The sequence below is a fragment of the Cyprinodon tularosa genome, unplaced genomic scaffold (assembly GCF_016077235.1).
Source record: "Cyprinodon tularosa strain WSP-4 unplaced genomic scaffold, ASM1607723v1 ctg1067, whole genome shotgun sequence".
NCBI classification, from domain to species: Eukaryota; Metazoa; Chordata; class Actinopteri; order Cyprinodontiformes; family Cyprinodontidae; genus Cyprinodon; species Cyprinodon tularosa.
In genome coordinates, this window is record NW_024037857.1 from 1 (window position 1) to 27,033 (window position 27,033).

The 27,033-nt window shown below is 41.4% G+C and overlaps 2 protein-coding genes across 2 annotated transcripts; both read left to right on the forward strand.

The window, feature by feature from the left end:
- Positions 1-5: 5 nt before the first annotated feature.
- serpine1 (serpin peptidase inhibitor, clade E (nexin, plasminogen activator inhibitor type 1), member 1) lies at positions 6-4,898 on the forward strand (the record flags this gene model as incomplete). Its single annotated transcript, XM_038288141.1, has 6 exons — positions 6-156; positions 242-440; positions 519-619; positions 1,116-1,202; positions 3,864-3,947; positions 4,030-4,898. Coding segments are annotated over 6 exons (663 nt in total), but the record flags the coding sequence as incomplete, so codon positions are not given.
- A 2,361-nt stretch (positions 4,899-7,259) lies between these two features.
- Positions 7,260-25,371, forward strand: ap1s1 (adaptor related protein complex 1 subunit sigma 1). The gene is made up of 5 exons (XM_038288154.1): positions 7,260-7,451; positions 16,573-16,751; positions 19,963-20,071; positions 20,163-20,300; positions 24,762-25,371. Exons 1-5 carry the CDS (start codon positions 7,449-7,451, stop codon positions 24,807-24,809), a joined length of 477 nt encoding a protein of 158 aa, XP_038144082.1. The 5' UTR covers positions 7,260-7,448; the 3' UTR covers positions 24,810-25,371.
- The last annotated feature ends 1,662 nt before the right edge of the window (positions 25,372-27,033 follow it).

Below are 27,033 nucleotides of genomic sequence, written 5' to 3' on the forward strand. Positions count from 1 at the left end.
ATGAGACCCGCCTGGTCTTCCTCAACGCGCTGCACTTCCAGCGTCTGTGGAAAGTTCCCTTCGATCCCAAACTGACGCAGGAGAGGATGTTCCACTGCGCCAATGGGAGTTCAGTTCCTGTTCTCATGATGAGGCTCACCAACAACTTCAACTACGGTACGCGGCGCCGGCGGCCCAAACTCTGCATAGAAACCGTCTACGTCCTTCTCACCCCGTTATTTTCCTTCTTTGACTTCAACAGGCGAGTTTGTGACAGTGGATGGCGTGGATTACGACGTGATAGAGGTCCCGTATGAGGGCGACTCGCTGAGCATGCTCCTGGTGTCGCCCTTTGAGCCCGACGTCCCGCTGAGCGCCCTGAGCGCCGACCTGAGCAGCCAGAGGGTTCGGCAGTGGAGGTCGGAGCTGAGGAACGTCAGGAGGCAGCTGGCCATGCCGAGGTGAGGAGGAACGGCTGCCCGGTCAGCGCCTGCTGGAAAATCACAGCAAACTGGAGCATTTCTGATCTGCTTTTCCAGGTTTTCTCTGAACTCTGAGGTGGATTTGAAGGGCACTCTGCTGAAAATGGGACTCGGAGAGATTTTCAACTTGGCTACATCTGACTTCACACGGATAACCTGTGAGTTTGAAGTATTAGCTTGTCTGCAGCTTGTTGCATGCTTTTAGTGCAGGTTTAACTATTGCACTTTTTTATGCGTCAACCAAGGACAAGCCAAGTTATTAGCAGGCATCTTTCTTCACATTACTTCTGCTCCACCAAACCGCTGCATCCAAGACCTAATGTCTTAGGTCTTGGATTTGAACGGGAAGCGATTTGTAGATGGCTGTAGACCTTCTCTGAATACATTGTAAGCTACCTCAACGGGAATGTATCCCTTTAGTCTTGTCCAAAAAATCTAATTTAATTCCTACTTTTTGTCAGAAATAGCGTTTAGTTCCAGGTTTTATCCAGCAGCCCAACAAAGCCTGGTTTTAGTTTAGAAAACATGCAGATAGAAACGGATGAACGGGTCCCCCCCTTTGGAATGGGGGTCGTTTGGCTGCTTTGTTAGCCTGCAATGCCCCATACCTGTCTATGTCTCTGAAACTAATCCGTTTGTGTCTCTGCCCGCCAGCCGACGAGAGGCTGTGTGTATCCAAGGTTCTGCAGAAGGTGAAGATGGAGGTGAACGAGCGCGGCACCGAGGGAGCCTCAGCAACAGGTAGGCCCCTCTTCCAGACTTCCTCACCCAGCTGCTACTTCTAGCTGAGCTGTTAGAAAAGACGTTCACACATCTGAGGCTGTGAGTCACCTTCCCAGCCCAGTCTGTGGAAACAGAGACCTTTTCTACGGCAGGAAATTCCTCCCTTTAAACGCTGTCAGTCTGAATAATAAGAAAACAGGGACGTAATTATCTATGACACATATGGAGTCAGAGGAGGGTGGAGCAGCTTTACTCAAGGGCAGTGGCGCCTCCAGACATGTTCCATAGGGGGGCCAGTGGGGTGGTCAGTGGGGTGGCCAATGGGGTGGCCAATGGGGTGGCCATTGGGGTGGTCAGAGGGGTGGCCAATGGGGTGGTCAGTGGGGTGGCCAGTGGGGTGGCCAATGGGGTGGCCAATGGGGTGGCCAATGGGGTGGTCAATGGGGTGGTCAGTGGGGTGGTCAGTGGGGTGGCCAATGGGGTGGCCAATGGGGTGGCCAATGGGGTGGTCAGTGGGGTGGCCAGTGGGGTGGCCAATGGGGTGGTCAGTGGGGTGGTCAGTGGGGTGGCCAATAGGGTGGCCAATGGGGTGGTCAGTGGGGTGGCCAGTGGGGTGGCCAATGGGGTGGACAGTGGGGTGGTCAGTGGGGTGGCCAATAGGGTGGCCAATGGGGTGGTCAGTGGGGTGGCCAATGGGGTGGTCAGTGGGGTGGTCAGTGGGGTGGCCAATAGGGTGGCCAATGGGGTGGTCAGTGGGGTGGCCAATGGGGTGGTCAGAGGGGTGGCCAATGGGGTGGTCAGTGGGGTGGTCAGTGGGGTGGTCAGTGGGGTGGCCAATGGGGTGGCCAATGGGGTGGTCAGTGGGGTGGTCAGTGGGGTGGCCAGTGGGGTGGTCAGTGGGGTGGTCAATGGGGTGGCCAATGGGGTGGCCAATGGGGTGGTCAGTGGGGTGGTCAGTGGGGTGGTCAGTGGGGTGGCCAATGGGGTGGCCAATGGGGTGGTCAGTGGGGTGGTCAGTGGGGTGGCCAATGGGGTGGCCAATGGGGTGGCCAATGGGGTGGTCAATGGGGTGGTCAGTGGGGTGGTCAGTGGGGTGGTCAGTGGGGTGGCCAATGGGGTGGTCAGTGGGGTGGCCAATGGGGTGGTCAGTGGGGTGGTCAGTGGGGTGGCCAATAGGGTGGCCAATGGGGTGGCCAATAGGGTGGCCAATGGGGTGGTCAGTGGGGTGGTCAGTGGGGTGGCCAATGGGGTGGTCAGTGGGGTGGCCAATGGGGTGGTCAGTGGGGTGGCCAATAGGGTGGCCAATGGGGTGGTCAGTGGGGTGGCCAATGGGGTGGTCAGAGGGGTGGCCAATGGGGTGGTCAGTGGGGTGGTCAGTGGGGTGGTCAGTGGGGTGGCCAATGGGGTGGCCAATGGGGTGGTCAGTGGGGTGGTCAGTGGGGTGGCCAATAGGGTGGCCAGTGGGGTGGTCAGTGGGGTGGCCAATGGGGTGGCCAATGGGGTGGTCAGTGGGGTGGCCAGTGGGGTGGCCAATGGGGTGGTCAGTGGGGTGGTCAGTGGGGTGGCCAATAGGGTGGCCAATGGGGTGGTCAGTGGGGTGGCCAATGGGGTGGTCAGTGGGGTGGTCAGTGGGGTGGCCAATAGGGTGGCCAGTGGGGTGGTCAGAGGGGTGGCCAATAGGGTGGCCAGTGGGGTGGTCAGTGGGGTGGCCAATGGGGTGGTCAGTGGGGTGGTCAGTGGGGTGGCCAATAGGGTGGCCAGTGGGGTGGTCAGAGGGGTGGCCAATGGGGTGGTCAGTGGGGTGGTCAGAGGGGTGGCCAATGGGGTGGCCAATGGGGTGGTCAGTGGGGTGGTCAGTGGGGTGGCCAATAGGGTGGCCAGTGGGGTGGTCAGAGGGGTGGCCAATGGGGTGGTCAGTGGGGTGGTCAGTGGGGTGGCCAATAGGGTGGCCAGTGGGGTGGTCAGTGGGGTGGCCAGTGGGGTGGCCAATGGGGTGGCCAATGGGGTGGTCAGTGGGGTGGCCAGTGGGGTGGCCAATGGGGTGGTCAGAGGGGTGGCCAATGGGGTGGCCAATGGGGTGGTCAGTGGGGTGGCCAGTGGGGTGGCCAATGGGGTGGTCAGTGGGGTGGTCAGTGGGGTGGCCAATAGGGTGGCCAGTGGGGTGGTCAGTGGGGTGGCCAATGGGGTGGTCAGTGGGGTGGTCAGTGGGGTGGCCAATAGGGTGGCCAGTGGGGTGGTCAGAGGGGTGGCCAATGGGGTGGTCAGTGGGGTGGTCAGTGGGGTGGGCAATAGGGTGGCCAGTGGGGTGGTCAGAGGGGTGGCCAGTGGGGTGGCCAATGGGGTGGCCAATGGGGTGGTCAGTGGGGTGGCCAGTGGGGTGGCCAATGGGGTGGCCAATGGGGTGGCCAGTGAGGTGACCACCCCCTGGTGGCGCCGCTGCTCAAGGGAAAGCAAATAGTATTGTGGTGAAAAGGCGACTCAGATCCAGAGTAACTGATCTATCTGTTGCATTCATTGTGTTATTATTTAGAGGTTTGGTTTACCTCCATTTACCAGTAGAGAGTTAAAAAGAAGAAGTAGCTCCGCGTCTGCTAGTCTATTTGTTGTTTAAAATTGCATCTGTTTTTTGTGGGATTTAAAGTTGTAAAATGTATCTGATGACGTTCCTGTCTCTTCCAGTTGCTGTCATGTTCTCCCGCATGGCTGTCCAGGAGATCACCCTGGACCGACCGTTCCTCTTCCTCATTCAGCACAAGCACACTGGTAACATTCCTACTTATTCTGATTGAGTCAAACACCAGCAGCGGAGTGAGCAGCTTCTCATTGGCGCCTTCTCTGTTTTCAGGTGCTCTTCTCTTCATGGGTCAGTTCAACCATCCTGAATAACAACGCCTCACAGACCGACCGCCATCATCAACCCCACAGCGTGTGACTACTACTGCTTCTACGTCCTCCCGACGACCACGAAGCCGACACTCTACGTGTTTCAGCGATGGTTGTCGTTATTCAAGGACGCCCTTATTTATAGTGACTGAAGAAAATTACTGGGAGTGCTTGGACTTCATATAGAAGAAATGTATATCTTGGCTATTTATTTATTGTTTTAAATGTGTGAAGTTAGGGAGCTGAGGCAGAGGCATTTCTTGTAAGAAATAAGGTTTGCATTTATTAAACGCCATCAGACAGAGAGATAGAGCTCTGACTGAGGCAAACTCAGAACATACATTTATTACCAATACACACAATTCCCCCAGGGGAACCAACCCACCCCTGCATATAAAGAACTTTCTCACACATTTGGAGGAAAAACAACTTTTGTTCTTTAAAGCCGTTCCCTGTTAGGTAAATCTATCTTTCACTGGTCAGATGGATCTCCTAATAACAGCAGTCCTCCCCTTCATGCCATGAAAGAGGCTCTGTGACTCATTCTTATTTCTCAAGATCTTCGTTTAGAGCCTGTGAGGCTAAGAACAGACAGACCTCAACATTTTTTACTCCACAAATGTTCGGGTTGATAAAACAGGGAAGAATTTGAAGCAACGCTGACAGGTTTCCAAAGACAGAATTGCTTCTCTCTGCATTTGTGCCAAATAATTAATGTTTTTTTTTTTATATTTAAATGTCCTGCAAACTTAATTGTGTAATATGTGTGTGTTGTTACAAACGTTTATATTTTTGCAATGTTTTAATTAAAGATTTCTTAATGTTTCTTAATGCCTTTGTAATTTTTTCGAAAATTATGTTCATTACAAAACATTTTAAATGAAAAACTAGGAGCAGAAGGAATAAAAATTATGTTAAATAACTTGAAGAAGAGAGAAAAAAACATTAAATACTCAAAAAATATTATTCAGAGTCTAGAAGAATAGTGTAGTATGATTAAAGCCGTACCAGAATGAACGATGGAAGATCTGCTTCTTCCAATATGGCGGACATCCTGACGTATCGCAGAAATCATAGACATTATATACGTCATTGGATGCCGAGGTGCATAGAGGGCGGCCATTTTGGATCAGACCATCGTTCAGAAAGCTGCTGTCTAATTTTACAATAATCTCTTACATGTCACAACCCTTTAAAAGACCAAAACACATTTTAAAATGACCTTTACATTAGATTACACAGATTTATTCAGATTAAAAACGATTAAACTGAACTCAAGTTTTATATCAATATATTATAAGTTTATGTTTAACTAATATTATATATTTATATAGTATATTACATTGTTTTGGAAGAAGTTTAAACAAACATAAGAAGAAAAGCATTTAATTAGACACAACATGAATTTACCATTCACTACGATTTGACAAAAAAGTCTTGACAATGACAAAAATAAATAAAAATTAAAATAAAATCCATAAAAAACCTAAATAATAACTTTATTCTCTTTTGTAAATCACATTACAACAAATGCTCCACTATAGATCATAATGCTCATCATCAACGAGCAATCCTTAAAAATACTGAATAATAACAATAATATACTATATAGATATATAATATTTGTAAAACAGAATCTTATATAAGTAGAAACTTTGTGTTTGATTAATATTTCATTTCAAAATATATAACTTTGCATATATCCCATCCAGTTTGAGTTCAGTTTATATAGTTTTTAATCTGACTAAATGTGTGTAATCTAACTGAAAGGTAATTTTAGAATTTGTTTTGTACTCTTAAGGGGTTGTGACGTGTAAGATATTATTGTAATATTAACTCTGACTCGTTTTTCATTGATTGAAACTGGATCTCAGGCGCCTCCTGTTCATTTTGACAGCGGCTGTGTGAACTATGGTCCGATCCAAGATGGCCGCCCCCTAGGCACGTCGGCCAGCGTCCAATGAGACGTCAACGGAAGTGAAAAATATGGCAGACTATTTTGGCATTTATTAGCTTGACTGAACATGTAATCCAGATGTTTTAAATGCATTTATTTATAATCAAAATGAGCATTTCAGATATCTAAAATGTAATTTTTACTAGTACAAATTTCCCATTCATATCTGGCATTTATTTCTGGATATCTAAATTTTCAATAATGCCTGTTTAAAATGTGATTTTAGATACTTTCAAAAGAATAACGAGGCTCCGATTTAACATAAAATAAGCAACTGACTAGTCACATTTCTATTATAGATCACACTAAAGCATTCTACCTAGTCACAATTACAATGTTCCTCATAAGAATTGTCTTTTAGGTATAGTTAGAACCCTAACCCTAACCCTACCGTTAGAAATCAAATTTTAAGTATTAACTATAAGTAGTAACTATATTTCAGATATCTACAAATCTTTACTAATTTTAAGTGGCCAATTTAACATATATTTGTTTGTATTTCAGATATCTTACCAAAAATAAACATTTCGGATATCTGAAATATAATTCTGCCCCATTTCTTTTTTGAATGTTAGTCAAAATATATTTTTAAGTATCTAAAACTGTATTTTGGATAGGAATTATTAAAATTTAGATATCTGAAATTCCATTTTAACTAGTCATGTATCAATAGTTGATATCTGTAATTATATTTCTACTGGTAGAAATATTTTTTAGATGTCAATAATTTGATTTCTGTATATCTGTAATGTTATCTTGATTTTTGATATCTGAAATAGTAATTATGAGTAGCAGTAACTCTATTATGGAGATCTGAAATTAATTTAATCCTCGTCAGAATTCATTTTTAGATAGGAAGAATGTTATTTTAGATAATGTGAAAAGTTCATTTGTACTGGGAAGAAATGCATTTGAGACATCTGAAATATACATTCAGTCAAGCTAATAAATGTCAAAAAAGGCCACTTAAAATTTGTAAAGATTTGTAGGTATTTTAAAGTTTATTTTTACTAGAACAATTATATTTTTGGCAGCAAAAAAATGTATTTTTTGCTATTTAAACTGTCATTTAGAATATCTATATGTACATTTCTGACTAGCAGGAATGTAGTTTTGACCAGGAAGAATCTTATTTTAGAGATCAACAAATGGCTCCTAATAAATGTCAAAATGGCCTGCCATACTCCTTAAACCCAACGTGTACATTTCTATTGGTCCACTACCGTGCTGACGTGAGTGAAGGGCTGAAGTGCGCATGCTCAATGGAGGCAGCCTCGCTCAGTTTGTGTTTCACTGCAGAGGAATATTTGCTTTAATGTCGAAATAAGCGGACAGTAATGGATTATCAACTTTAGCCAAACGGTACATCACACCCGGAATTCAAAGGCTGTGACGTTCGAGAGAAGCTTGAAAATCCCCGCATAATGGTAAGTTTGTGCCTCTCACCTGGTTGAATGAGGAAGAAGCTAACATGCTAATGCTAGGAAGGTGTTCGCTTCCAGGAAGTGTGCACCTGCGCTACGGTTACCTGTCTGCTCAGCTAACAGGCCTCCTGGCGTCAGACGGCCCCGCTGTTAGCTTAGCATCGCTAGTTAGCATCGCTCGGGTCAGTATTGGTCCAGGATCTGAATGTTTGGAGTCCAGGAGGCAGAAATAATCACATTTATTCCACAGAAGTTTCTGGAATTTATCCTGCATCCGTTTAACGCGCAGATTTATTCTACATATTTATTAATAATCCTTTAGCTGCTGCTGCACCGGGTTAAATTTTACCCTGAAACTATTAAAAATATCATATTTCTATGAGAAAACATGGAAACTAATGAAAATCTCAGATTATAATCTTTGAACTGATTAATTCTGGACTAAATAGAGTTAAAAGATAAATTAAACTTTGCTTTAGAAAGTCTGGGTGTTTTTTCAGTAAACAGAAGTTTCTTTGTTTATATTTTTTCCCATTATGACCACGTGACTGGTCACATGTTTATTATTTTTATTGATGTGACCCCTGAGCAGGTCAGCTGTGCAGGCCCCCCCATTCTTACCCTTTGGGCAAGTGACTTTCACATTTCATTTGCCCAGAAACAATTTTTACTTGCCCATTATAATGTTTGATAAATATAGTTCCTAATATAAATTTTTGTGTATATATATCAATGAAACATGTTTATTTTTAAAATGTTTTTTTTTTAATTCAGATAATACTATTAATATAATGTGACTTTTCTAGAGAATCATTAAACATATTTATTTTACACAGTCATATCCCAAATTTAGGTCTTGTTGCCAAACATGTTCATTTATCCAGATAAAATCTTAAAGGGGTTGTAGGTGTTTTGCTACTGCAGGTGTATTTCCTTCTCCTCAGTAATCCAGACTGATGACCCGGTGAGGGTCGGCCTGGATGGGAAGGAGAGAACGCAAACAGAAGCAAACCACTTCTTACATGTTTCAGACTGTTTGGATTATTGAACTTTATAAGGAAAAAAGTCTAAATATGGGCAATAATACAGACAAAGCTGCTGGCACCTTTAAGTGGCACCTAGAAATGAATTAATATGACCAAATTAAAATAATAATGTTCAATTAAATGTATTAATTTCAATGCTATGATGCCTTAGTAGGGGATACATTTTTTTGTGCATAAAATTTGTTCAAATTATGCTATATAATATCAGAAATGTGGGTGAGCTGGAGGGAGGGTGAAGGATAAAAGTGGCTGTTTAGTGAATGGATGAGGATGGGTGGAGGGTAAAGACGATCTCCGATGCTAAGTGGGTGGAGGGTGTGTTACTATACTTACATTGTTTTGCCTTGTTGTTGTTTTTTAGCCGGGCAAGTAGAAAAAAAACTGTTTGATTCGCGCCAATTCCCGCACAAAAATCACGCCATCTGGCGGTAAATCCCGCGGCTTTTTCAAATCACGTGCTTTTTTCAAATCACGCGAGAATATGTACAAAACAACAAAAATGCTGCCGGCAACACTTCTGGGTTGTTTTCATCAAATGTTGTTGATTTTAAAGTAATTTTGAGTGCTAACTTTTTTTTGTGATCGTTGCACTTGCCTGGCGGGCAAATTAATTGAAATTTGTACTCTACTGACAATAAAAACTACTAGCCCCGGGAGATGGTTAACATTAGTGTTGCACCGATAATGATACCAGTACCGGACGGGGCCCCAATACTGCCCTAAAATGGTGGTATCGGTATCAGTGAGTACCAACCAATAGGGCACCAATACCATTTAGAGCCAAAAGTTTCTTCAACTATTGTCACTAGGGCTGCAACTAATGATTATTTTAAAAATCGATGAATCAGCCGATTATTTTTTCGATTAATCGATGAATCGGACAAAAAATATTTTTGATATTAAACCTCTTTATTCCAAAATAAACATTTTAGACAGAACGAACAAGCACACAAGTACAGGTTGCTCATTAACTGACTGGTGCAATATGAAAAATAAATGTTTGTGTTAAAACTACGCAAACTGACATGAGAAATGTAGCTGTACATCCACAAAATATAGGATACTTTGTTTCATAAAGCGCAAAAAAAGACATTTTTGTTTTTAAAAGCCCCTAAGGGGTTCAAACAATAGGCCCCCCCATTTCAACAAATGAGTTTTTTAGACTAGAAGAGTTCTGCCTTTTAAGACAGGAAAGTATAGCAGTTAAAGTTGCTACTTGAGAAAATACTGAACCATAGAGATAAAAATAGCTCTGTGATTCAAATTATAAATTGTATTTGGAATAAAAATGAGAGAACTAGGGGTGCTAAAAAACACATCCTCCAAAGACAGATATTTACATGGGAATGTGGCAGATAATTAATTGACATATTACTGATCTTGCTGGATTTTATTCTGCTTTACTTCCATAAATTGCAGGATCTTCTTTACTTTATCTTTGCCAGAAGATTTAAACTTTAAAAGTCTTGCCCTCATAATTTGCAAGTTAATTTATTTATAAAGTAAATATAAACACTGCTTAAGCTAATTCAAATGAAATTAAAAGTAAAATAAGTAGCCAACCTTATCACTGTCTGTAACCTACTAACACGGTAAGGAAAGCATCAGATGAGCTACCTGAGAAACTAACGTTACGTTTCCCCACTTTAAAACCAAACAAACATGGTGCTTCCGTGCCATGATCGATTTGCGCCGTCAATCCCGGCGCATGCGCGCTTCGTTTGCAGTCTGGATGCTGAGGCTCTGACTGCAGCGCTGAGAGGGACTCCTGTGGGAGAACGGGGTTGGGATGGGGGAGGCGCCCCACGGCAGGCAAAAGCCGCCAGTGACACCGTAAAAAGTCGCCAGATTTGTCGCTAGTCGCTTTTTTGAAAAATAGTCGCTGGACGGGTCTGAAAAGTCGCTGAGTTGGCAACACTGCAACTGCGGCGCTGACTCGCTCCGCCATATTTCTTTTTTCTTCCCCCGGATGACGGCGACGGCGGATGCAGCATTAATCGCGCGACACAACTAATCGATGATTAAATTCGTTGCCTAAAATATATATATATATATATACACTATATTGCCAAAAGTATTTGCTCACCTGCCTTGACTCACATATGAGCTTAAGTGACATCCCGTTCCTAATCCATAGGGTTCAATATGACGTCGGTCCACCCTTTGCAGCTAGAACAGCTTCAACTCTTCTGGGAAGGCTGTCCACAAGGTTTAGGAGTGTGTTTATGGGAATTTTTGACCATTCTTCCAGAAGCGCATTTGTGAGGTCGCACACTGATGTTGGACGAGAAGGCCTGGCTCTCAGTCTCCGCTCTAATTCATCCCAAAGGTGTTCTATCGGGTTGAGGTCAGGACTCTGTGCAGGCCAGTCAAGTTCATCCACACCAGACTCTGTCATCCATGTCTTTATGGACCTTGCTTTGTGCACTGGTGCACAGTCATGTTGGAAGAGGAAGGGGCCAGCTCCAAACTGTTCCCACAAAGTTGGGAGCATGGAATTGTCCAAAATGTCTTGGTATGCTGAAGCATTCAGAGTTCCTTTCACTGGAACTAAGGGGCCAAGCCCAGCTCCTGAAAAACAACCCCACACCATAATCCCCCCTCCACCAAACTTTACACTTGGCACAATGCAGTCAGACAAGTACCGTTCTCCTGGCAACCGCCAAACCCAGACCCGTCCATCAGATTGCCAGATGGAGAAGCGCGATTCGTCACTCCAGAGAACGCGTCTCCACTGCTCTAGAGTCCAGTGGCGGCGTGCTTTACACCACCGCATCCGACGCTTTGCATTGCACTTGGTGATGTATGGCTTGGATGCAGCTGCTCGACCATGGAAACCCATTCCATGAAGCTCTCTGCGCACTGTTCTTGAGCTAATCTGAAGGCCACATGAAGTTTGGAGGTCTGTAGTGATTGACTCTGCAGAAAGTTGGCGACCTCTTCGCACTATGCGCGTCAGCATCCGCTGACCCCGCTCCGTCAGTTTACGTGGCCTACCACTTCGTGGCTGAGTTGCTGTCGTTCCCAAACACTTCCATTTTCTTATAATACAGCTGACAGTTGACTGTGGAATATTTAGGAGCGAGGAAATTTCACGACTGGATTTGTTGCACAGGTGGCATCCTATCACAGTTCCACGCTGGAATTCACTGAGCTCCTGAGAGCGACCCATTCTTTCACAAATGTTTGTAAAAACAGTCTGCATGCCTAGGTGCTTGAATTTATACACCTGTGGCCATGGAAGTGATTGGAACACCTGATTCCAATAATTTGGATGGGTGAGCAAATACTTTTGGCAATATAGTGTATATATATATATATATATATATACAATACCCCATTTAAAGTACCCTTGAAAAACCGTGCAGAGACCGGTCCGAGCTCAGTAACTGAGGTAACTTATCGTGTGTAAATGGAAAGCAAACTGAACCGGACCGAGCTAGACGCAACCGGACCGAGCTAGACGCAACCGGACCGAGCTAGACACAACCGGACCGAGCTAGACACAACCGGACCGAGCTAGACACAACCGGACCGAGCTAACTGCAGACCAGTTCCAGAGGTGGGCTCGGCTCGGTTTTTCCCTGGCTCGGTTCTCTGATAACAAGAGCGCATGAGCAGAACGCGTCATCTCCGTCTGGCTGCACATCGCAATTCACACTCCATTCCACTAGTTGGCGGTAATGCCCCTCCGGAAACAGAAGAAGAAGAACAACTTCTTCTTCAACTATAAACAAAAATCGAAATTTTCTCCACGCAACATTTTAAATAATAACACCGAAGTACAGCAACAATAATCAAGCATAACTTTCTGAATGTGACGGGCGCCGCCATTTTGATTTGCTTGATTCCCTCCTTCGTCTTCTTGTGTTTTATGGCGGTTGGCAAACAACTTTTGCTGCATTACCGCCACCAACTGCTTGATTTCCTCCTTCTATACTGGCAGTAATACCGCAGATCGTCACTAGGAGGCGAGGAACCGAGATAGCGTGATGCGTAAACGGTCGTCAGAACCGAGCTAGGCCTGGTTAACTGATCCGAGCTCGGACCGGTCTCGGCATGGATCGGTTTTTCAAGGGTAGCGTAAATAAATAAATAAATATATATATATAAATTAGGGCTGCAACAACGAATCGATAAAATCGATAAAAATCGACTTTTAAAAGCGTTGGCAACGAATTTAATCATCGATTAGTTGTGTCGCGCGATTAATGCGTCATCCGCCGCCGCCGTCATCCCGGGGAAGAAAAAAAAAATATGGCGGAGCGTGTCAGCGCCGAAGTTGCAGTGTTGCCAACTCAGCGACTTTTCAGACCCCTCCAGCGACTATTTTTCAAAAAAGCGACTAGCGACAAATCTGGCGACTTTTTAGGGTGTCACTGGCGGCTTTTGCCTGCCGTGGGGCGCCTCCCCCATCCCAACCCCGTTCTCCCACAGGAGTCCCTCTCAGCGCTGCAGTCAGAGCCTCAGCATCCAGACTGCAAATGAAGCGCGCATGCGCCGGGATTGACGGCGCAAATCGATCACAATAATTAAAATAGCCTGCGCTTTGTAAAGTGAAAAAAGTCGTAACATGCAACTTTTGTAAAAATAAATGAACATGGCACGGAAGCACCACTGTTATGATGCAGCACCTGAAAAGAAAACACGTTGGAGCCTCGATGGCAGTGAAGAGAGCTGATCAGCAGGGTGGGCGGCCATGTTTGTTTGGTTTTAAAGTGGGGAAACGTAACGTTAGTTTCTCAGGTAGCTCATCTGATGCTTTCCTTACCGTGTTAGTAGGTTACAGACAGTGATAAGGTTGGCTACTTATTTTACCTTTAATTTAATTTAATTAGCTTAAGCAGCGTTTATATTTTCTTTATAAATAAATTAACTTGCAAATTATGAAGGCAAGGCTTTTAAAGTTTAAATCTTCTGGCAAAGATAAAGTAAAGAAGATCCTGCAATTTATGGAAGTAAAGCAGAATAAAATCCAGCAAGATCAGTAATATGTCAATTAATTATCTGCCACATTCCCATGTAAATATCTGTCTTTGGAGGATGTGTTTTTTTAACACCCCTAGTTCTCTCATTTTTATTCCAAATACAATTTATAATTTGAATCCCAGGGCTATTTTTATCTCTATGGTTCAGTATTTTCTCAAGTAGCAACTTTAACTGCTATACTTTCCTGTCTTAAAAGGCAGAACTCTTCTAGTCTAAAAAACCTCATTTGTTGAAATGGGGGGGCCTATTGTTTGAACCCCTTAGGGGCTTTTAAAAACAAAAATGTCTTTTTTTGCGCTTTATGAAACAAAGTAGCCTATATTTTGTGGATGTACAGCTTCATTTCTCATGTAAGTTTGCGTAGTTTTAACACAAACATTTATTTTTCATATAGCACCAGTACAGTTAATGAGCAACCTGTACTTGTGTGCTTGTTTGTTCTGTCTATAATGTTTATTTTGGAATAAAGAGGTTAATATAAAAAATTTTTTTTGTCCGATTCATTGATTAATCGAAAAAATAATCGTCCGATTCATCGATTTTTAAAATAATCGTTAGTTGCAGCCCTAATGTCAATTAATTATCTGCCACATTCCCATGTAAATATCTGTCTTTGGAGGATGTGTTTTTTAGCACCCCTAGTTCTCTCATTTTTATTCCAAATACAATTTATAATTTGAATCACAGGGCTATTTTTATCTCTATGGTTAAGTATTTTCTCAAGTAGCAACTTTAACTGCTATACTTTCCTGTCTTAAAAGGCAGAACTCTTCTAGTCTAAAAAACCTCATTTGTTAAAATGGGGGGGCCTATTGTTTGAACAAAACAAAAATGTCTTTTTTTGCGCTTTATGAAACAAAGTACCCTATATTTTGTGGATGTACAGCTACATTTCTCATGTAAGTTTGCGTAGTTTTAACACAAACATTTATTTTTCATATTGCACCAGAACAGTTAATGAGCAACCTGTACTTGTGTGCTTGTTTGTTCTGTCTAAAATGTTTATTTTTCAATAAAGAGGTTAATATAAAGAATATTTTTTGTCCGATTCATCGATTAATCGAAAAAATAATCGTCTGATTCATCGATTTTTAAAATAATCGTTAGTTGCAGCCCTAATATAAATATATACCGTATTTTCCCGACCATAAGGCGCACCGTACTAAAAGGCGCGTTTTTTATATACAGGTACATGTCCTCTACTACCTTTAAATACCTCTACTGCGTATTTAAAAATACAGCGGGGGCAAAACTGAGTATGACTGTGCTTTATTCATGTATTTATTACAAAGTATTAATCAAACCTGGGAGCTGGCCGTGAGACAGACACATCGCAGATGACACAGCGCTGTGATCACTCCTAAATTAACTTAAAATCCTGAAACCTGCCGACGGAATATGTTCGCTTTTATTACCGGCATCCTGGTGCCTGCAGTTTAAATTATTTAGATGAAAAACACCTGCCAGCAGCCGCGGTGAATGAAAGGATTTCTGCTGTCAGCGCACCGCTGGTATGTGGGGGTCTGAGCGCCTCCGACAGAAATAGATAATCTGAATGAACTGACTGCAATTATTAAGTTTTCAGGTGGACTTTCTCACTTAAAAACATATTAAAACTACTTTATTCCCACTGATCACAGCAAATATAGCTGCAAGATTTAGATTATTTAGATGAAAAAACACCTGCCAGCCACCGCGGTGAAGAGGAGGAGACCCGCCCAGAGGCTGCTGTTGAGTTAAGTTTTCAGGTAGAAAAATAGAGCAGGAGCAAACCTGAGTATGATTGTGCTTTATTCAAGTATTTATTACAAAGTATTAATCAAACCCATCAAAGTCATCATCCTCTGTTTCTGAATTAAACAGCTGCGCTAAATCAGACATGCCAGTTTCCCCTTCTTCGCTGTCAGTCACTTTCCGTGCAGCGCGGCTCCTCAGAAATAATGCCGGCTTTTGTGAAAGCTTGAACAGCAGAGCCAGCAGACACGTTAGTCCAAGCATCTACAATCCGTCCGCAAACGGTGGCGTAACTTGCCCAACGCTGACTTCCACTTATCCTGAAACTGTGGTCTCCGTCGGTCATCCATCGCTCCCACGCCGCTCGCAGCCTTACTTTGAACGGCCGCTTCACACCGATGTCGAGCGGTTGAAGTTCCTTTGTCAGACCCCCCGGGATAACGGCGAGCACAGCGTTCATTTGATTCACCTTTTTTTCACATCAGCTGTGAGATGGGCACGCATGGAGTTACATATTAACAGCGGATGGTGAGGGGTGGAAAAAACCACCTGGTCTCCTTACATTCAGCCACTCTTTCATCATCTCCTCAATGAGGTGGTCTCAAAAGTCGCAGTTACAACACACATAAGGCGCACCGCACATTTTGAGGAAAAAAAAAGACGTTTAAGTGCGCCTTATAGTCGTGAAAATACGGTATATATATATATATATATATATGTGTGTATATTTACACATACACAGAAACTTTGAATGAGCTCTTAAATAAGTGAAAAATATTTATTAAGAATAAAAAAACAGATTTATTTATTTAAGGCAAGCATCTCAGGTAACATTTAAATGTTTATATTTACGAATAGAGATCTTTCCAGTTTTTATTTTATAAAATATGCAGCATATTTTCCTTTCCATACCTGCTCCAGTCGCATTAGATCCCACTTATAGATTTAAAAATGTTCTGCTGAAAATCTTTCCTAAGCAGCTGTCTATTATTTCACACCCGCCGCCTGCACAAGACGTTAGATTAGCATTTATCCTTTTAGTTCGGACGAAAAACAGACTTTAAACTACATTAACGGGCGCGTTTCCCTTTAGTCATGTATTATAAAAATAAAACAAGTTAAGGTCAGATCGCCATACGCTTAAAAAAACACCAAAACACCAAAAGAGATATAGAAATAAACTGAATTATGGTGACAGATCTGGTTGTTTGCAATAATCTGAGCCAAGATGTTGAATCAGAGCAAGTTATAGAGACAAAATACTAGATTAAAACCCATTTTTCTATCCATTTTTTTGCTCAAAGACTGAACCAACTCATTTGAATTTGAATGCTAACGTATCCGTTGGTTTGTAGATGCGCTTCATGCTGCTGTTCAGCCGGCAGGGGAAGCTGCGGCTGCAGAAGTGGTACACGGCCACGGCGGAACGAGACAAGAAGAAGATGGTCAGGGAGCTGATGCAGATAGTCCTCGCACGCAAACCCAAGATGTGCAGCTTTCTGGAATGGAGGGACCTCAAGATCGTCTATAAAAGGTACAAAACCATCATTTCTGGACATCATGGGTGTTATTTGGTGAAATTAGCTGCTGCCTGAGCTGCTTTAGAGCTCCTAACTAATAATCCTCCCATCATTCGTCCCTTTAGCCGCCCAGCTCGTCATCACTCAGGTTTAACGTAGCTCACATGTATGGCTGCTAACGATACAGAACATTTCAGTAAGCAGATTTTGTTATAGAATCTCATTTTACTTTTTTGTGCCATTCTAGATTAAATAAATCTATGCTTTCACTCATAATCTATAACGGTTCTATATCCTAACCTGATAATAACCATAAACATTAAACTGCACCCAAAACAAACCTGTTCACACTTTAGCAGCTTCTAATTTCCGGCAATATTTCTACGCTCAAATGAACAGCTCCTCCGGCCTCCTTTTTAATACAAGAATAAAGGTGGAACTTTATCATAATAATGGTGTAACATTATAAAGTCATGAAATTATGAGAATAAAGTAGTAATATTATGAGAATATATGTAATATTTCAAGAATAAAATCATAAAATTAAGATAATTTAGTCATCATACGGAAACCTAGCCTGGGTGCCATTCCGAACTTAGTCCCGCCCACAACGTTTGAGGTCGGGAAGTTTGATCTGGCATTGCTCAATAGTAGAGACTGACATTTTTTTGGGAATCCCACGGGTCACGGGATTCCCGAGGGATGGGAGTCAGTATTAGTAACGATCAGGTGATTGGGACGGTACAGGATTAAACATTAACGGGAGCAGACGGGAGCGGGAGCAAACAAATAGTAACTAAAAAAAGAAAACTAGGATCGATGCCAAAACATAAAATAAAATAGAAAGAAAAAAAATCCAGTACTGGCGCCGCCATTTTGTAGTTTTTTTCCTTGAAGCCTACACTATAATGCGAGTCAAAAAAACTACACGATCCAAAAACCAACAGTGCTTCCGCTCTGAGTTTTTCACCTGCGCTCAAAAACAACAAGAATGGGAGTGGTGCAGGAGCGGGAGTCATTCTGAATGGGAGCGGGAGTAATTTCACCAGGAGTGGGACGGGACAGGATTTAGATTTCTACTCTGGCCCGGGATCGGGATGGGACACCATTTTTTTCTGTGGGAGTGGGACGGGACAGGAGTGAAAATCCACTCCCGTGTCAGTCTCTACTCAACAGTAGCGCGAGTATGCTCGCACAATATCAGGCGATCCAATCAAATTGTCAGGGCGGGCTTTATACGATGATGGACAGATGATCAACAGTAACGTAATCAACCACGTGACCAAAGCGCGCTTGGGTGACAACAACAATGGCTGCCGCTGGAGAGTTGAGGTGAGTAGATTCTGCTATTAGGTCTGTTCTAGAAGATATCGACAGCAAATACATTTTAAAAGAGGACCAGAGAAACGCGATCAAGGCTCATCTTCTTATTCTAGGCGTGCAACTGCACGCTTTGGTTTTTGTGGACAACAACTATGCGTCGCTTAACATACGTCACGCACTCCGTTGCTCTTATTGGTTGTAGGTCTATCCAATTGAGTGCAGAGGCATTTTTTTTCCTGGTTCGTTCGAAACACGCCCCATAATCACAGCTCTGTGGAGCAGCATCAGACTCATTCTGACTAGAATTGAGGAGGACTACGTCAGGCTAACGGAAACCTGTTTCAGGAAGAAAACTCGGAGCAGCAGATGAAAGCAGCTACTGATAATCATTTGATGCTAAAAGACGTAATATTTCCTTTTATTAGATAAATTGATGCTAAAGTATAATTTAACAAGATGCTCCACATTCCTCATGTTGGGAAAACGATGCTTCTGGTCATAAAATCCAACTTTATTCGGATTATGTTATGATTTTACTCTCATAATGTTATTACTTGATTCTCATAAATTTATGATGTCATTCCTGTAATTTATAATTTTATTCTTATAATATTGTGAGTTTTGTCTTGTAAATTTACTACTTTATTCTGCTAATATTATGACTTGATTCTAGTAAATATGCAACTTTATCCTTATGTTCTGATTTTCTTCTTTTAATTTTGCGACTGTATTCTCATAATATTATGACTTGATTCTCTTAACGTTCCAACTTTATTTTTGGAATTTTATCGTTTCATTCTTATAATATTATGACTTTTGTTCTCATAAATTTACAACTTTATTCCTGTAATATTGTGACTAGCAGCGTTTTATTATTTAGCTGTAAAGAAAAAATTGTTTGTATGCTAGTTATTTGGAAAACGAGCACAAATTGGTTCCTTTCTCTTTTAATTTTAAACTTTTCTTTTTATTTCAATTCTATTCAGTTTATTTCTATAGCTCCAATTCACATCATGTCATCTGAGATTTATAGATCCAGTTCACCAGATCATCCAGTCAGATTGATTCAAAGTTTTCTATCCAAGGAAAACCAGCTGATTGCATCGACTCATTGACTCTTCAGCAATCCCTCACACTAAGCATGCTTGTAGCGACAGTGGAGAGGAAAAACTCCCTTTGAACAGGAAGAAACCTCCAGCAGAACCAGGCTCAGTGTGAGCGGCCATCTGCTGAGGCCCACTGGGGTTCAAGGAGACAGAAGCAGACATAGAAAAAGAAGCATAGATACAAAAGGCAACTGTCAACCAGCTCCACAGGCGGCCCCGTCCAGGAAACACACAGCCAGGCAGACGAGCTCCGAGCCAGCTCCCATGTCAGAGGATGAAGAGAGCACATCCAGTTAGTCACAGTCAGAGAAACAGGACTACACTGGAAAACAGGCCAAGCTCCAACATCTAGAAACAAAGGTGTTGATGGCAGCAGCACAGCTGATATTTCTCTCCAGGATGGAGTCACAGCCAAACAGGAACAGACCAGATGAAGCTACTATGAGAAAAAGCAGAGAGAGCAGAACGTTAGAGATTGAACTAACAGATTCTGCAGAGTGGGAGAATAGAGATAGAATGAAGCAGAATGATGAAAAAGGGGTCCCTATGTCCTCCAGCAGTCTAAGCCTATAGCAGCAGAACTATAGAGAAAAAATGAAAGTTTACATCTAAAAAGTAATCAGGATAATGTGGAAATTAAAAGAACGATCACCTCAGAAGTACCTAGAAATGTTTTCTATATTGACGAAAGGTTTCTGCAGCTGAATAAAAACATTCCTGAGTTCTTCAGCAGCAGATCCATCCCTCCATCCAGCGTTCTTTTAGATGCCTCTCCTCTGCGTTTCCGCCCATGCAGGTACGCCAGTCTATATTTCTGCTGCGCCATCGAGGAGCAGGACAACGAGCTGATCACGCTGGAGGTCATCCACCGCTTCGTGGAGCTGCTGGATAAATACTTTGGCAGCGTAAGTGATGGAACCTGAGCGCCTCTGCTTGTGAATACTGACCAGCTGGATGATGGTGCTTGATGCAAAGGCTTGATGCGTGTTTCTGCAGGTGTGTGAGCTGGATATAATCTTTAACTTTGAGAAGGCTTACTTCATTTTAGACGAGTTCCTGATGGGAGGAGAGATTCAGGACACGTCCAAGAAGAGCGTCCTCAAAGCCATCGAACAGGCCGACCTGCTGCAGGAGGTAAATCGCCATGGAAACCGCTCGCATTGGTTATCGGTTTACTTTTGTGCAAAACGATTGAAACACAGTGGGTACAGAAACAGTTTCATATATTAGGAGATATGCTAGGGATGCAGAATATTGGGATTTTGTCCGATATCCGATATTTTAAAACTCATGTAGCCGATAACCGATATCGATACCGATGTTAAAGCTGGACAAAAATAAGTAGTCATTGAAAATAGCAGTTTTGTTATCCATTTCTGACACTTTGAAAAATAATAAACTCAAATATATTTTCATATGCTGATATCAAATTGATTTTTAAAAACGCGGTATCGATCTATTTTACTTTCAAAATCTGGTGAAATTTCATCGTTCTGTTACAAACTCTCGTGATATTTTGCAAATTCTTGTGAGATTTTGTTAGTAAAATAGATCGATACCGCGTCAATATATCAACATATAAAAATATGGCAACATTTGGTGAATTTTCGGGGGATTTCGTAGCATAACGATGACATACAGCAATATTTCATTAGTAAAAGAGATTGATATGGTGTTTTTAAATGGCAATATATCAGCATATGAAGATATTGGGATATTTTAATGGATCAATATTTTTTCCTCGTCTTTAGAAGTTTTTAAGTCTGTAAAAAAGAAGTTTTTGAGGAAGAAGAAGAAGTAGTATTTATTTATTTTTTTTAGACTTTAGAAACTCAGAAGCTGATCAAATATCGGGTTAAATATCGGTGGGGTGGCCGATGTCCGATATTCAGTTTTAAGGCCGATACCGATAGGGGGCCCATTATATCGTGCATCCCTTATTCTGGCTCCTCTATTTCTACAATAGATCTAAAGCATTTTAGGCCGCTTATATCACTGGACCAAGTTAGACTGAACCACTTGGAAAGTTAGGAAGTCAAAAATTAGAATGAAATATTTATGGTAATTTATTGTTTTTTAACAGAAAAATAAGTTTCCTTTATGTCAGTCGTTCATTGATTTATAAAAAAATTACTTTGTTAAATAACTATTCAGTTTGCAAATTAAATATTTAATATGTTAAATGAGTATTTAGCTGCAAATAAAATATTTTATAAACTAAATATTTAGGATGAAGAGAGCAGGTCCAGTTAGTCACAGTCAGAGAAACAGGACTAAACCCTAATAAAAAAAATTCCCAACCTTATAGTTTTCCTCCACTGTGCCAGAGAACTTTAAGTCCTGCATTTCCAAACAACAGATTTTATTCCTTTTTTTTTTTTTTTTTTTTAAAGCAAACATTCCTCTCCTCCATAGTGATGATGTCGTTTGTTGTGTCCATGTTGGGTTCAAGGCGTCTAACCCACATGCAGAAAAACACTCTTAAGACAGGGAAAAAGTTCTATGATTTTTTACAGTATTTACAAAGGGAAAGATGCACGGGTTCTGGGTTCTGAGGTCTGGTCACAGGAGGAACACCACTGAGGAGGACAGAGCAGTTAGAATGGATCCAGGAAATTAGCAGTTTACTGATGGCGGGGATAAATACCTGATAAGAGAGGATTCTGGTCAGAGTTTCAGGTTTCCAGGCAAGCCAGGATCTGTGAGGCAGAGAGAAACAGGGTCAGACAGGTTCACAAAAATCAGGGTCTAGATCAGGCGGGCTGGCTCAGGTTTGCTAACCATTACTGGCAAACACTCTGGCAGGGAAGTGTCAGCCTCCTCCTCCTTAAGTAGGTCACCTGATGAGCAAACAGGAAACAGGTGTGTTGGAGAAGCTCATGCCCTCAGGAGGAAGATCTCAGGCGCCCTCTGGTGGAGAAGGTGGACAAGCCTCCAGATCCCAAGTGTCACGTGACGCCGTCGCTGCAAAATTGTAACCTGAGAGAAATACTGCAGCTACGGAAACTCCAGGGAGCCAAAAATACGCCGTTATGATAAAAAGTTTTTTTTTTTTTTTTTATCGGCCGCAACATAAAAATTAGAATTAATTGAATCTATTTTTTTGCCCATTAACATCTGTAGTTGGAAAAAAGTATTCAACCATTCACTCCAGTTAAACAGAGATCGATGGATTTCACGCAGTCGTCTTTTTATTTCTATCTTTGCAAACAGAGAACAGTTCATCATATTACTGCATGGTAATCAGTCCTGTTCTGATCCAGCAGCGTTCGTTTCTCATTACTGACAACAATAGAAAGCAGTCAGAGTTAAAATAAAATACAGACACTTTGGTTAAACAGTAACATGTTATGAATAAACCTGAGAAAGAATCTGGTTTGTTATGAGAAGAAGCTCTGCTGATCTACAAACAGCCTCACTCAGGGGAATGTGTCGCCTTGCAGGGGAGACAGACGGAGCTAAAACTTTTATAGTGAGTAAATAGGATAAATTAATATATGAAATATTTTTTTCTGTATTTTTTCTTCCTTTGTATTTTTTTGCCCTATTTCTTTCTTCCATGCTGTTTATTTCTGCCTGTCATATTTATATTTCTGTCTGCATTTCTGCCTCATTATGCAAATGAGGAGGGGGCGTGTCTTAAGGGCTCAACTTCTCCCCATTGGTTGGTTAGCAGCCACAGTCACAACAAACATGGCTGCATACGAGGAAGTTCTCTGAGTTAGCTGAGACATTTAGCGAAAGAAGTCTTTTTTTTTTGCGCATATATTTTTACGGTACCGAGAATTTACAAACATGCCATATATTAGCAAATAAAAAAAAAATGCTTTGATATTTGGGATGGTGTATTTTCTAATATTTGAGTTAGCACAGTCGCTATTGCTAGTCAAAGCTTTCTATACATTAGCTAACGCTAATTAGCATGAGCAAATGTGCAAAATATTAGCAAATATAAAGAAAATTTGGATAATCGTGAAATAGTATTTTTTTTTTTTGGGGTAACTATAAATTGATATATTAGCAAATACGCTAAATATTTTGCTAATATTTTTGTTAGCATATTTGAACACAAGTACTAATTCTAACCCAAATATTAGCATTAGCCTTAGTGGACCCGTTCATCCGTTTCTATTTGCATGTTTTCTTTGTTGGGCTGCTGGATAAAACCTGGAACTAAACGCTATTTCTGACATTTGGAATTGAAAAATCTTCCTGGATGGAAGAGAAACGTCTTCAAACTTGGAAACAAAGAACAGTGGATTGATTTTAACTTTTCTGGTATAAAAAAAAGTTGCTTTGCAGGTGTTTTTACTCTCCTTCTATACAGCGAAGTCAACCTTTGCTAACGCTAATAAAAGGTTTTGCATTTTTGCGCATATATTTTTACGGTACCGAGAATTTACAAACATGCCATATATTAGCAAATATAAAAAATGCTTTGATGATATTTGGGATGGTGTATTTTCTAATATTTGAGTTAGCACAGTCGCTATTGCTAGTCAAAGCTTTCTATACATTAGCTAACGCTAATTAGCATGAGCAAATGTGCTAAATATTAGCAAATATAGAGAAAATTTTGATAATCATGAAATAGTATTTTTATTTTTTTTATTTGGGTTACTATAAATTGATATATTAGCAAATACGCTAAATATTTTGCTAATATTTTTGTTAGCATATTTGAACACAAGTACTAATTCTAACCCAAATATTAGCATTAGCATTAGTTGACCCGTTCATCCGTTTCTATTTGCATGTTTTCTAAACTAAAACCAGGCTTTGTTGGGCTGCTGGGTAAAACCTGGAACTAAACGCTATTTCTGACATTTTGGGTTGAAAAATCTTCCTGGATGGAAGAGAAACGTCTTCAAACTTGGAACCAAAGTTCAGAGGATGATTTTTAACTTTTCTGGTATAAAAAAATTTGCTTTCCAGGAGTTTTTACTCTCCTTCTATACACCAAAGTCAACCTTTGCTAACGCTAATGAAACGTTTTCCATTTTTGCGCAGATATTTTTACGGTACCGAGAATTTACAAACATGCCATATATTAGCAAATATAAAAAATGCTTTGATGATATTTGGGATGGTGTATTTTCTAATATTTGAGTTAGCACAGTCGCTATTGCTAGTCAAAGCTTTCTATACATTAGCTAACGCTAATTAGCATGAGCAAATGTGCAAAATATTATCAAATATAAAGAAAATTTTGATAATCATGAAATAGTATTTTTTTTTTTTTTTTATTTGGGTTACTATAAATTGATATATTAGCAAATACGCTAAATATTTTGCTAATATTTTTGTTAGCATATTTGAACACAAGTACTAATTCTAACCCAAATATTAGCATTAGCCTTAGTGGACCCGTTCATCCGTTTCTATTTGCATGTTTTCTTTGTTGGGCTGCTGGATAAAACCTGGAACTAAACGCTATTTCTGACATTTTGAGTTAAAAATCTTCCTGGATGGAAGAGAAACGTCTTCAAACTTGGAAACAAAGTCCAGAGGATTGATTTTAACTTTATTTGACGTAGAATCTTCGCCGTAATGAACGATATGTCTGAAGATGGACTCCTTTGGTTTTGTCTGCAGGAGGACGAGTCTCCCCGGAGCGTTCTGGAGGAGATGGGTTTGGCGTAGCCCCCCCACCCCTCCGACGACATGGAGGAAGCTGGAAAAGAAAAAGGCGGGATGACTCGGACCGAGAGCGTTCGCTCTGGGATCCCGACGCGCCTTTGGGGTGAAACTCCACGGACCCCTGCTTTGGACTGGCCTCTCGGCCCCCTCTGTGTGTGTGTGTGTGTGTTATCTAATGGTAATGGGCTTTATTTAACGCGCCTGGAGAAGCTGCGTGCTCTGATGCATTTTCCTCCATTATTTTATCATTTTATTCCCCCCCCCGAGGCTGCTGGATGCGAAGAGTTCGATCAATAAGCTAAGCCTGTGGAACACCAGCAGGAGGAGGAACCCGTGGGAAACTGGAGGTCGCTAAAGCCGCCGCGTCGCCTCCAGCCGTCACCGCTAACCACCAACAATAAACACGTTCAGGATTCCAGGGAAAACGTCTGTTTCTGTTCCGTTCTTCTCTCAGAATTCACAGCATGTTTGTTCGGTGCTTCCTGTCGCTCAAACTTCTGTTCACTTTTTTTTTTTTTGTAATTTCACCCTAATTAAGTAAAACCATAAACTGCACCAATGAAAATGTTTGTTCTGATGTGACTGCGGAGAGAAACCTTTAAAGCAGGAGATGCTGGTCGTCATGGAGATCATGTGAGCTAACTCTGCGATGCTGCAGCAGATGCTTCATTCTCACCCTGAGCCCAAAGATGGCGTCAGAGCTGCAGGAAACGCTTCACACTGGAAATAATCCAGATCTGGATCAGTCTTTTGTTCTTGGATTGAGGAGCTGACAATTTACTCTTAAAATAAGAAAAAACAATTGCATTGTCTTATTTCAAGTGCATATTATCTAATTATCTTATTTTAGTAGTAAAATTACTCATTCCATTGGCAAACTATCTAATCTACCTGCTTAAATTAAGGGTAAATACACTTAATTTAAGAACTTTTTACTGATTTCTAGATCGTTTTCCAAGTGCATGGATTCGTTCCACTCTGCACTGAAAAAACAATCTAGAAATAAGTAAAATATTCTCAAGTTAAGTATATTTATCCTTACTTTGAGCAGGTAAACGGGGTCGCCAGTGGAATGAGTATCTTTACTAATTAGATCAAATTAACTTGAAATAAGACGATGCAATTGTTTAATTATTTTAAATGTAAATTGTCTCGTTCTGTTGGCAAAGTGACTTGATCTCCTCAATTCCAGAACAATGGCACTTATTTGAAGAAAAAAATGACTTATTTAGATTTTGTCCCGTGCTAAGATGTCTGAGGCGTCTGCATCTGGAAATCAAAGTTAAGAACCGTAAATAAATGGAAGATTTGTCGCCTCGTACATGTACGGAAGAGGATTAGGGCCACTGGAAAAGAAAAAGTTAACTGATTTTTTTTTATTTTATTTCAGTATAGTATGGGGGAAAAAGTCAAAATTCTGACCTTAATCTCAGAATTCTGACTTTTTTCTCAGAATTTTCTCTGAGATTAAAAGTCAGAACTCTGAGATTAAAAGTCAGAACTCTGAGATTAAAAGTCAGAACTCTGAGATTAAAAGTCAGAACTCTGAGATTAAAAGTCAGAACTCTGAGATTAAAAGTCAGAACTCTGAGATTAAAAGTCAGAACTCTGAGATTAAAAGTCAGAACTCTGAGATTGAAAAGTCAGAACTCTGAGATTGAAAAGTCAGAACTCTGAGATTGAAAAGTCAGAACTCTGAGATTGAAAAGTCAGAACTCTGAGATTGAAAAGTCAGAACTCTGAGATTGAAAAGTCAGAACTCTGAGATTGAAAAGTCAGAACTCTGAGATTGAAAAGTCAGAACTCTGAGATTGAAAAGTCAGAACTCTGAGATTGAAAAGTCAGAACTCTGAGATTGAAAAGTCAGAACTCTGAGATTGAAAAGTCAGAACTCTGAGATTGAAAAGTCAGAACTCTGAGATTGAAAAGTCAGAACTCTGAGATTGAAAAGTCAGAACTCTGAGATTGAAAAGTCAGAACTCTGAGATTGAAAAGTCAGAACTCTGAGATTGAAAAGTCAGAACTCTGAGATTGAAAAGTCAGAACTCTGAGATTGAAAAGTCAGAACTCTGAGATTGAAAAGTCAGAACTCTGAGATTGAAAAGTCAGAACTCTGAGATTGAAAAGTCAGAACTCTGAGATTGAAAAGTCAGAACTCTGAGATTGAAAAGTCAGAACTCTGAGATTGAAAAGTCAGAACTCTGAGATTGAAAAGTCAGAACTCTGA

What these genes read in the sequence shown, in the direction of transcription:
- ap1s1 (XM_038288154.1), top strand. An exon ending in CTCAAGATCGTCTATAAAAG is followed by an intron (nt 16,752 to 19,962) that starts GTACAAAACCAT and finishes CCGCCCATGCAG; the next exon opens with GTACGCCAGTCTATATTTCT. An exon ending in AGGCCGACCTGCTGCAGGAG is followed by an intron (nt 20,301 to 24,761) that starts GTAAATCGCCAT and finishes TTTTGTCTGCAG; the next exon opens with GAGGACGAGTCTCCCCGGAG.